Genomic DNA, 11,955 nt, shown 5'->3' with positions numbered 1-11,955 from the left:
TTCTTATATGGCCAATGCAAATCCTATAAAGTATAAAGATACGGAGTACTTCACTATGGGCTAATGCACATCCTATATTCTTATGAAGATTTGTTTTCCCCCCTTTAGAGCTGAACCCGGCGTGGAGGCCTAACTCACACGAGTCTACTTAAGGGGTCGTTTGATTGATCATAAAAATAGAAGTTCTAGCAAATGATAGTGATGTCATATGTCTATTAATGAAAAAAAAAAAATTATGACTTCTTCAAAATCACTATTAATGTATAAAGGTAATTATTTAATTATTTAAAGTGTTTATTTATTAATTACTTTTTCATCGTATACAAGTTAATCAAAACATGTGAAAAATTATTTTAAAAAAATAGGTAAAAGTTATCAAGATACTCCCTCCGTCTCTTTTTATTTTTTACGTTTTTCTTTTTGGGTATTTCAAAATTTTCTTTACATTTCTTTTTATATTATCACATAAATGACTTATTATTCTATCAAAATTTGTGTCCAATTATTATTTTAACCAATTAAATTCATTGGGACATTAAATTTTTCACACTTTTCCATTGGGACATTAAAATTTTCTCATTTCCCAATATCAGAATTTTAATAAAAGTGAAAACATTATAAATAAACGTAATTTATCTTGTTTAAATAAAAAAAATTAGGAATCTCAATGCAAATTAATTAATCGTTAAAACGCGTGAAAAATATCAAACGTAAAAAACAAAAAGAGACGGAGGGAGTATAAAATAAATTTATTACTTCGTATATATTTAGGGGTGGTTTGGTTGACATCTAAAATGGGGGGAGTGGAAATTCATGGGAATTCATAAATTGGCTAGTTGTTTGGTTGACATAAAAAAAGTAAAATAGAGAAAGTTGAAATTCATGGGAATTATGAGTTCTTACAAAACATGTGAAGTAAATTATCTAGTTCCCCTTGGTCAATCAAAGTTTATGGGAATTTCTAATTCCCATATTGTCAACTAAACAATTTTAAGAAATTTCCATGAATTGAACATGAGAACTGATTTCCCTTAAATTACAACTTATTATGGAAATTTAATTCCTATGTCGATCAAACAAGCCCTTAATACAAATTGATATCGATATTCAATTTTGTGCAACCTAATCTAATCTGCCATAGAAAGAAAATACAAATTGGTAACTATTGCATGAACTAAAAAAATAGTACCCCCTAGTCCCTAGTAAAGTTGAAACTTGTACCCATCTCCATTTCCAATTGAATACACCCGTGAGTCCGTGACATGAAGCGCAGCGCCTCCATAAATTAAAAACCACGTGTCTCACCCCGAAACACCACCGTGCACGGCACACTTAACCACCGTGCAATTTACCCCCCACTCCCTCCTTCCTCCTATCCAAAAACAATCCGCCTTCCCCTTTTCAATTTCTTCATTTTCTCTCTCCTAAAAAGTCACTCACCTTTTTCTTACACTGAACACAAAAGATATTTAAAAAATAATGCTGTCAAGATCAAACGGCGTCACATGGGTGGACGACACAGGGGAACAAGACGACGGCGTTTCATGGACACGACCACCACAACAACCATCACAACCACCGCTTGACGGTGGTGACTGGTACCTCAACGGTGGTCACATTATCACTCCATCACCTCAGTTAAGCTCAGGAATTGGAAATGACAACTTACTACTTCCTTCCACTCTTCAAACGGCGTTGTCTTGTTCATCTCAACCTCAATTCGACCCTTTTGCCAAATCTTCACTCTCCTCTTTTCTCAGCAACAACCCTTTTGAAGCAACCGCCTTTAATTTCCCCTCTGAACCGAGTTTTCTCCCCCCGGTTAACCACTCTGAACCGGGACCGTCTTTTGAGTTACCCGGGTTCGGATATCCTGGGTTGGAAAGTCTCGACCCGAATCCGGCTTTCTTTGGGAATCGGGTGAAGATGTTGATGCCTCTTGAAGTGGGCCCCACGATTGGTCCGCCTCCGGTTGAGCCCAGTTTGTTCCAGAAACGGGCAATGGTCCGGTCCTACTCGACCGGGTCGGATAAATTAGGGGAATTGGGAGGAGGGTTTTGGGGTGGAAGAGGAAAGAGAAAGAGGGATAACAGTAACGGTGACGGTGATTTTGAGGAGGATGAGGTTGAAGGGAGTTTTGGGGTTTCAATGGTTAATTATGATTCTGATGAACAGTTTGAGGAAGGTGATGGTGGTAATAACTTTACTATGAACAATGATAATAGTATTAATGATGGTGATACTGGTAATTTTTCAAATTCAAATACCAATAGCATGGTGACAGGTGGCGGTGTTGCTGGTGGTGAGAAGGGGAAGGGGAAGAGGAAGGGGTTGCCGGCGAAGAATTTGATGGCGGAGAGGCGGCGAAGGAAGAAGCTTAATGACCGCCTTTATTTGCTTAGGTCGGTTGTGCCTAAGATTAGCAAGGTCTGCTTTTGTTTAGCTAACTTTATCCTTTTGGGGTCTTATACTCTTGTTTGTGTTTAGCTTTATGAGCTTTAAGTATTTGCCTTGTGTTTTGTGTGGATTATCGAATTCAACTTTGTATGTTATGATTGCTTATTTAAAGTAAACGGGAAAGGGGAGAACTGAAAAGTATTGATTCATGGTATACGTATGATTGAATTGTTTTGCTTTTCATGGTAACAAAAATGTGATTTGAATTATAACTTGCTTAGTTTGCTGAAGCGGGGCAGGAGGCTAGACCCCTAAAGAAAAGAGGGTTCAACATTTTTTTAGGTTGTAAGCAATGTCTTGAGGAAACACAGTCTCGTAATCTAACGTCTTTGTAGTGATAAATTATTATGAGCTTATGATGATCGGGTCATGCATTTCAAATAGTTGGTTGGAATCATGCTGATGGTTTTGGGGTCTAGCTCGAGAAATTCCTAGTTGATCACAGAGTTCAATAAAACCATTCCTTCCATGATTTTGTTGCCCTCGGCTGTACATGAAATACGTGTGAGTACTTCGGTATATGTTTGGTGGTTCTTTTGGATGGTTGTGGTGGTATTTCACATGGTGTAGGTGGTACTTAAGAAGATTTGTGGTGGTAGTCGGTAGGGATCAGCCAAACTTCCCAGGATCAACCTATTGGCCCATTTTCTAGCTTTACCTGGTATCTCTGGAGTTATGGTGTCTGCGAATGATGCTTGTTTTAGACTGGATAACACGTTTTAAAAGAGGAAGGACGGAAGAGACTGGATTGCAAGATGTAGGGGGTTATTTAGACTCATCAAACTTTTTAAGCTTCCTTCGACGGGGAAGATACATCCAAAAAACCAAAAGCTTTCTGTTGAAATGTTTGTTAGTGTTTTTGATGATGGATCGATATAACACTACTTGTTGGCTGTTCTTCTTGTTTGTTTTAACTTCTATTGTTCGGTTTATTGTGTATGGGTATGTTCTTAGGTGCTTTTTATTGTTAAAATTCAGATGTTCCTGGGTGCTGTTTATAATTAAGATTCAGATGTATCTTTTCCTGATGGTATTTGTGGACTTAAAAGTAATAATACATTTTGTTCATCAGCGTGTTGTTGATTTGGCTATCTATATTGAATGTTGAATGCTATCCCGAAGTACAGAATGCTTCATTACTGTGGAGATATTATTGTTCTCTTTTTAGCTCTCTATGTAGGAAATTCTCTCCCAGTTCTGTATTCCAACTTAACAAACACCGCAAAGAGTATTGGCTAATTGGTATTCCTCCTGCAGATGGACAGAGCCTCTATACTCGGGGATGCTATTGATTATTTGAAAGAGCTCTTGGAAAGGATCAGCGAGCTTCACAGTGAATTGGAGTCTAGTAATCCTAACCCGCTGATGCCAACAAGTTCTCATCCTTCTACACTAATCCCACCAACTCTTCCATGTCGTGTGAAGGAGGAACTTTCCCCAAATTCTTTGCCAGTCCCCAAGAATCAGCTTGCCAGGGTAACCTCATAAAATTAGTATTGAATATCATGCTTTGTTTTCTCACTCTTGTGCTTCATTTGCTCCCCCACCCCTCCCCCCCGGTTTGGCTTGATAAAGATGATTTCTTGCTTATTGTAAATTTGTAACTATGAGCATTACCATGTCCTTCAGGGGTAGGTTTCACTGTTTCAGTATAAAACATACATTTGTTTGCCAATCTGACCTACCTTGCCCGTATGATAGGAAGCTTCCATTCTTGGCTTTCTGACAGTGATGGACATGATTGCAATATCTGGTATGAAAGACATGCTAGGTAAATAGTTTCACAACTGTCTTTGCACATAATGAGTGGTGTAGTTCCCAGTGGCCTGACTACACTGATGCACAATAGAGAGACTGGGATGTGTAGGATCTGTGACTTTTCTGTTAGAATGGTATAATAAGGGTTCAAAAAATTGCTGCAGCCATGTCAAATAATGGGTTTTTTTTTTTTTTTTGAGGGGAAAATAATGGTTAACTACTATAATGAAAACTAAATTAAAAGAAAAAATACTGAATATGCAAAGTGAAGATTCAAGTAAATGATGCATAAAAGGGGTATGAAGTATGAACTTGTCGGAATGTTGGGAATTTAGGAAAGATCATATTAGGAAGATGCATATGTTGAGATGGTTGTGAGGGAACACCTAAAAGGATAGAATAAGAAAGGAAGATGTAGGAGGAAAAATCGAGTTGTGAATAACAACAACAACAACAACAAAGCCTTAGTCCCAAAATGATTTGGGGTCGGCTAACAAGAATCGTCGTAGGAGATCGTCATTGTCACCAATAAAACCAGAAAGGAGCAGGAAGTAAAAAGAAAAAGCAAGGAATAGAAGGTGGAATTAATGAAAGTAAGATAAGAGAAAAATAAATATATATAATATAGAAGAACTATTGTAAGAGATAATAAAAAATAAGTAAAGTTTAAAATAAATGAATAAGTAAAATAAGTACATTTCAAAATAATATTTAAAAATAAAAAATTCAAAAGAATTTTAAAAATAAAATAAAAAATAAAATAAGAATAAAAATAAATTAAAAAAGAAAGAAACAGAAACATGAAAGTTGTAAATATTGAGGATAAAATTCGAGTTGTGAATATTGAGGATAAAATAAGGGGGAACCGATTGCGCTGATATGGGCATGTGAGACGGAGATTAGAAGATATTCTGGTAAGGAAAGTAGTTGAGGGTTGGAATTGAAGGGACCTTAGAAGAAGCCGAGGGAGACCGAAGATGACTTGGATGGAAGGAGTTAAGAATTCTATAAAGAAGTTGGGTTTATAGGAGCATATGATACTTGGTAGAAGGGAGTAGAAGGAGAGGATCATGGTTGACGACTTGACGATCACTAGAGATAAAATTGTGGTTCAAGTAGTGATATAGCCCAGCCCATTTGATTAAGGCTTTCATATTGTCGTTGTTGTAATAGTTGTAGTTGTATAAAGGGATATGAAGCAGCTTGAGGATTTTCTCAGAATTTGGAGCTTAGACTATGGTGATAGATTTAGTCCAGTATACAACTTTGTTTAATGTTCACTTCTAGCTTCTAAACTATCGTAGGAATATGATAAAGTTGCACCAGGTGAGATCTATAAGGCCTCAAGCAACATCCAACAGATTTTCTCATTCCAGCTATGCGTGCTAGTTGAAGATATTAACTGAGATAATGAAGTGATTACATGCAATAAGAAACTTGTTTGGAGGGAGGGGGTCAACCACAGAGAGCTTGAGGCTGATGGGATAAAAGTCTTGTCATGTGCATAGTCTGTCTATCCAATGTTGCAGTTACCAATCATTACACGGCTTGTCTACTTGTAACAATTGCAATCAGATTTCCTAGGTTGATTTTGCAGATAAAATGCCATAGCCGTGAACCTAATTTTGTAGATTAACACATAACACTAGATCTGCAAGGGGTCAATCAAACACATACAAACTATAACCACACATGACACTGCTTGCCATGTCCCTGGAAAAGTAGCTTTCAGTGAAGTTATGTTGTCAGTAAATGGTTTGTTGAAACTGCCTTAGAGTCGTTTCAGTACTCATGACTTTATGTACGCATGATCCTAAGCTAGGAGCTGGTTTGCTTTCTTGTCCACCCCTTGATTATAGAGAGAATAAATTTGTACACTTAATGACATGAACCGGTAATTTATTTAACAGTTGGAAGGTTGATCAATTTTCATGTCATGTTGCCTGGCCAATTTAGCAATTAAGCATCACTAGTTATTTTGGGTTTAGTCATGTGTACTGAATTGAGTCGCTAATAATGACAACAGAAAAAACTGTTATAAAGTTATATACTTATGGGTAATAACTAGTGAACTAAACTCTAATATTTGCCTTTTTTTTCTCATTTGATGAATTTTTTTTTATTAAGGAAATCTTAATCATATGGTAGTAAAACCCAAGTGTTTACAAGTAGTCTCGAAGACTGAAGATTTTCTTGCCAAAGTGGGAATTATCCATGGCTTAACAACTGCCTATGTCCATGTTATCATGCTTTTCCCCCTTAACTATGGGGCCTTGCTCTCTTCAACTTAATTGTAAAAAACTCTGTACTTCTGTTCAGTAAAAATCAGTTCTAGCAATATTCAGCTTTAATATCACGATCAGTAAATATCTCTCCCTCTGTTCCTTTAAGTTGGTTCCAACCTCCAAGACGTGTAAAAAAAGTAGAGAGTGTTGTAAGTGGGATTTGTGTAAGAAAATGTTGGAAAGAGTGTGTTTCATTTGGGTAAATTGTCAAAAACCATTAGTGTGACTGGGTGATATTGGAAGTCTAACCAACTTAAAGGAAAGAACTGATGTAGAAAGTGTAACCACCTTAAAGGTATGGAAGGAGTAGTTTAATTCAGTAAAAATCAGTTATCCCGTATAAAAAAAAAAGTGAATTGGTAAATATTACTTCCTCCATTTCTTATAGATGCATCGCTTTGACTTTTACACTATTCACATACTAACTTTGACCGTGTTCTATTGTATTAGTATAAATTTCATTATTTTCATTGTTGTTGGGTTAATCTAAAATGCATATTTTCATAATATCGAATTTTCATTTTTTTTTTTACTAATATATAATCAAAGATATTGATGTTCAAAGTTGTATATAAATAATGTAAAACGTCAAATCGATGCATTTATTAAGAAACGGGGGAAGTAATTAGCAAAAATCAGTTTCAATCCGTAAAAGTCATTTTTAATAAACAAACACCATTTGTTATAAAAATCTCACCCAGTGAAAATCAGGTGAAATGAACAGGGCGTTAATCAGCAAGTTTGCTCCTTGGCTTTGCTATTGATGCTTGGAATGTAATTTTGGAACTATTTTAAGCCATTTGTCCTGTAATGTTTACGGTTTTTGAAACTAATTGATGTTGCAGATTGAAGTCAGTGCTGGAGAAGGAAGGGCAGTCAATATCCACTTCTTTTGTGCTCGTAGACCTGGTCTGTTGCTATCCACTTTAGAAGCTTTGGAGAACCTTGGGCTGGACATTCAGCAAGGTGTTATAAGCTGTTTCAATGGCTTTGCATTAGATATATTTCGAGCAGAGGTAAGAATATATTATTTCTGCTTATGCTGTATTAATGTACATGTCCATGAATACTTAGGTTATTTTATGCATTGAGAAACTGACTGCTTTGGGGTAAACTCAAAGTGAAATGCTAGCAAGTTCCAAGTATTAATGCCTTTATTTTGCTATTATCTACTCTCATGTTCTTTGTCAACTATGCTCAAGTAGCTGCATGGCTGTTTTGTCAATGGTATATACTTTGTAGTTTCATGGTGTAACGGTTTAATGAAGGGTGGGTAATGTTCAGGAATGCATTATTTTACAAGTTTTAGAAACGGCTATAGATTGAGAAGCAATTGCCACTCCTCTCCGTCTAGTTGAGATGTTCACAATATTAATGGGTGGAGATCTTCCCCGGAGATTTTAAATATATTGGGAAATGGGTCTGAACTGCTGGGAATGGAATCATGGATGGTAACAGAATGGTGGTGGGAAGAGGAAGGCAAATGTAAATATTGGTCCAACATTTTTTTATTTATCAAGGAATGCGAAAATCAGGTTTCCATAGACAGATTATTAATTTAATTTGTTATGAAGTTCTATTATGGCTTTCCAACTCCCATGGAGTTGTGCAATAGTCAGTTGTGGTCACTAATATTTCTCCTTTATTTGACAACTTCATTGTTTCTGTCCAGCAGAATTATATCTTTAAAATGTGATGTGCTCCCCATATAAGTTAAAACCTGACCTGTCCCTTGAATTCTACGGGTAAAATGGTAAAGAGTTGGGAAAATTATGATCTTAGGCTCCAGATGAGAGCAATTACTATATGGAATAATTTCAAATTTTGTTGTTTCAAATATATGGCACATCAGCAACTAAGGGACATATATTCACAATTCTTATGTTTGCAATCAGCAATACAGGGAAGGAAATGAAGTGTTGCCTGAACAGATCAAAGCGGTGCTGTTGGATTCAGCTGGCTTCCATGGTGTGAATATGTGATGTAGCTGTTGTTCGTACTGACGTATGAAAAGGCTTCCCGTTAAGTAGGCTCTGTAGGCAATATGTCTCCTTTACTTCAAGTTAATGGTCTATCAGTTACAACTTACAAGTTTCTCATTTGATTTTATAAGGTGAAGTATGTAATTTATCTATCCTGCTTGGAGATGAGGAAAATTTATCATTTTCCCCCTATATCTTTCTGCATTCGATAGTGGCTATTGGCCACCAATGATGAAGAAGATTGTGAATTGTAGATTTTGTTGTTTCTTTTGAGCAAAATCAAAGTGGAAGTATATCCAAGCAATAAAGAAAAAGTTTCTTTCTGAAGGGAGGAATGAGATTATTATATTTTACTTTTGTGAATTCCTCTCTGCTTGTTGTTCACTCTCCTTTGTTTCAGAAGCTTGTACTTAGAATGATTGCAATATGAATGCATGCATATAGTTGAAGACCTATCTCTGGATTTGCTCAGCTGTTTGTCAAGTACATTTGAACCTCCATGTAAGTAACAAAACCCTTTGTTGTTTTACTTGAGTGTACTCCTTTGGAGCCACATGTAGCATTACAGTATAGGATGTCATTCACATGTATGGCAAACATTGTAGAGATTACATTCAATGATTTTGACAATGCTGTTGTTTTTTTGCAGTTCTATGCCAGATTGGAAGCATTGTTAAATCTGCATCATTGCTGCTCATTTAAAAGGAGAGTGCCTCATCAATGGATCGATTTACCTTTCCAGTTTTCATCAGTTACAAATTACAATGGAAAGAAACTCGACCCGTGTGCTGGAGAGCGATTCTTCATCACTTTACCCAAAGGTAGTACACTCATTTCTTTCTTTTTTGTTTGCAAATAGTACACATTTGGATCCACATGGTTTATTTGCTGCGGCAATGCCAATACCAATATTGTTATAACGGATTCAAAGAGAGATTAAATACGTAAATAAAGAACGCATATATTTGACGTGGTTAATAACAATGTGTTAGCTACGTCCACATGGCACTGGGAAGGAAAGTTTTATTGATCTTGAGGAGTACAGATTACAGAATACGACTAGGTTATGACCTAGAGAGTTTATATAGTATTCTCTATATACAGATGCGGAAAAAAGTCTAGAAAATAGACTCAAAACAGATAACCCTAGTCCAGAATAACAGATACCGTAAACTTCGGGGGCGTTGTCCCGGAACCCCTAAACCAGGGGCGTCACCCCTGGACCCCGGCTCGCTACGTGCTGGGGCATTGCAGTAAGGGGCTTGACTCAAGACATTATTCTAACAAATATCAATACCATTACCATGCAGGGGTTTGCTGAATTTTAAAAAATGAAGACGAGAAAGTGTCAGAGACTGTGGTTGTTGCTAATATAAGTCAGGAATGCAACTGTGCTCCAAAGTTGTTTGTAGCTCCATTTTAAAACCACGTACTGTTTCTTTCTTTCTTTCTTCTGTTTTACAGTAGAGAAGATAAGAAATCAGGTTGGATACATGTCATCCAACTGATCCACATTATATACGGTGTATCTGTTAACTCTTAGAGGTTGTTTTTTCGGATATCAGATATGTGTGGCAACACACATATCAGCTAAAAGACAAATAGCTAAAAGACAAAAAAGGAAGTACCATTTATGTTAAAAAAGTACCATTCTGTAAAAAAAAGGACAATTCAGTTGAAAAAAGTATCATTTAATTTCTTTTTTGTCATTTTTCTTATTTTGTCTTTTGCTATGATATGCATTTGGCCACACATATCTGATATCCGAAAATATTTCCTCTTAACTCTTATAGTAACAGCAAAACAGATATCTCCTCCTGATTCCTAGCCACTGACTCGATCCCATGTCCACCGAACCCTTTTGTCAGTCACACAACCATCAAATTATCTTTGCAACAAGGCAGGGAGGGAATAAGATGCATATATGTTAATATAGTACCAATATGTCTTGGCCTAGTGGTTAAGACTGAGGGCCTGTGTACAATAGGTCTCAGGTTCGAATCCCCCCGCCCCCATTTGTAATTTATATTGCCCTTGTGGCTCATTCGCACCAAAAAAAAAAAAAATATATGTTAATATAATCGATAAAATTGTACTCTATTGTGTCACACACGCACTGGACTTAACCAACTACACCGTAACAACTAAGTTTATTTAGGGGACTGTATCCATGAACTTGGGAATGCCAAGCTTTATTACGAATGTCTGATTGTAAGGTAAAGCTAATTCATGTATACCGAGAGGAAACCGTGCGGCGGATTGGCTTGTCAATCAAGGCGTCTCATACTCTTATAGTCTTGTTTATTTAGAAACTATTCCTACTGAACTGTGTGTGATTTTAGAAGAGGATGCTAGAGGCGTGGCTCTCCCACGGCTAGCCCCTCCACGTAGTACTCTATACAATCTATGATTAATCTTTTACCTCAATATTAGAGCATTTTTGCCCTCTGATGTGACTCGTTCTTGGATCAAATGATGCCTTATGAAACGTGTGTGCGTTTCAGACCCGTAATCAAACCCGAGTCGGAGAACAATGACTCAATGTGGCATAATAAGGGCATCTAAATAAAGATGGAAGGTGGGAAGACTAGAGAATACAATACTAGGGTATTCTCATTTTTATGGTCAAATGTCAAGTCCTGTCGCATATTAACTCTCTTTAATTTCACAAGTCTTGTCACATTTCTAGCTGTACGGTGAGGTGTTAATGGATGTACACAAAATTAAAGGAGAACAACTAATATGAATACAAAATTAGACAAGGTTTACTAATAATGTATTAGCTACACCCACATGCAAAGTAAATGATGTTTCATTTTGTTTTTGGTGTACAACTCGGTTCATCCTTAGGGTTAATCCAAATTCAGGGCGAGTTCTGAGTGGATAGGTTTCAGTTCCCTCCCAATTGTTGTTGTGGGGGATAGAACATTGGTATTTTCTATCAAGTTCAGCCTTAATCACCACTGAACCAACATGCAATTGATGTAAATAATATTTCATTGATCTTGCAGAAAACTGATTACAAAATTAAACTAAGCTAAGATCTAGGAAGTTTATATACTTGTTGCCCTAAGTAAAACACATCGCTAATTAGATCCCGGTGGTGTTTCATTCGATGCGACATACACATTCAAGGTCTATTTCACATGAAGATCGAGCTAGCAAAACGTAATATTTGTCCACGATTCAAACCTTAACCTTATTATCTTATACTTCGTACTACGTACTTAGTAATCCGTATTTGAGACTTATGTTGGTAAACTAATAGAGGAGTACTCCGTATATTGGTAGATGCGAAGTATATTTTTGTGGTGGTCCATACTTCATTTGACTGTAATGGTGAATATTAGAGTTGTCAAAAACTAATCCGACTCAAGAACGAGAACTCGACCTGAACATATATGTACCTTAAATTTTGGTGACACAAGCAAAATTTGATGCCTCTAGTGCGTAGATAGGTACTCCGTAGTAAA

The 11,955-nt window shown here is 36.6% G+C and overlaps 1 protein-coding gene across 1 annotated transcript; it reads left to right on the top strand.

Annotated features, from left to right (window-relative positions):
- The first annotated feature begins 1,017 nt into the window (after positions 1 to 1,017).
- On the top strand, positions 1,018 to 8,809 carry LOC110784522 (transcription factor ICE1). The gene is made up of 4 exons (XM_021988988.2): positions 1,018 to 2,427; positions 3,715 to 3,933; positions 7,346 to 7,516; positions 8,396 to 8,809. The coding sequence occupies exons 1-4, from the start codon at positions 1,480 to 1,482 to the stop codon at positions 8,480 to 8,482; spliced, it is 1,425 nt and encodes a 474-aa protein (XP_021844680.1). The 5' UTR covers positions 1,018 to 1,479; the 3' UTR covers positions 8,483 to 8,809.
- Positions 8,810 to 11,955: the final 3,146 nt, after the last annotated feature.

This window comes from Spinacia oleracea, chromosome 1, assembly GCF_020520425.1.
Source record: "Spinacia oleracea cultivar Varoflay chromosome 1, BTI_SOV_V1, whole genome shotgun sequence".
Taxonomy (NCBI): domain Eukaryota; kingdom Viridiplantae; phylum Streptophyta; class Magnoliopsida; order Caryophyllales; family Amaranthaceae; genus Spinacia; species Spinacia oleracea.
The sequence above is the reverse complement of the archived record's forward strand: the minus strand, read 5'-3'. Positions and strand labels throughout refer to the sequence as shown.

What these genes read in the sequence shown, in the direction of transcription:
- LOC110784522 (XM_021988988.2), top strand. Translation starts at nt 1,480, where the DNA reads ATGCTGTCAAGATCAAACGGCGTCACATGGGTGGACGACACAGGGGAA. An exon ending in TTGTGCCTAAGATTAGCAAG is followed by an intron (nt 2,428 to 3,714) that starts GTCTGCTTTTGT and finishes TTCCTCCTGCAG; the next exon opens with ATGGACAGAGCCTCTATACT. An exon ending in CCAAGAATCAGCTTGCCAGG is followed by an intron (nt 3,934 to 7,345) that starts GTAACCTCATAA and finishes TTGATGTTGCAG; the next exon opens with ATTGAAGTCAGTGCTGGAGA.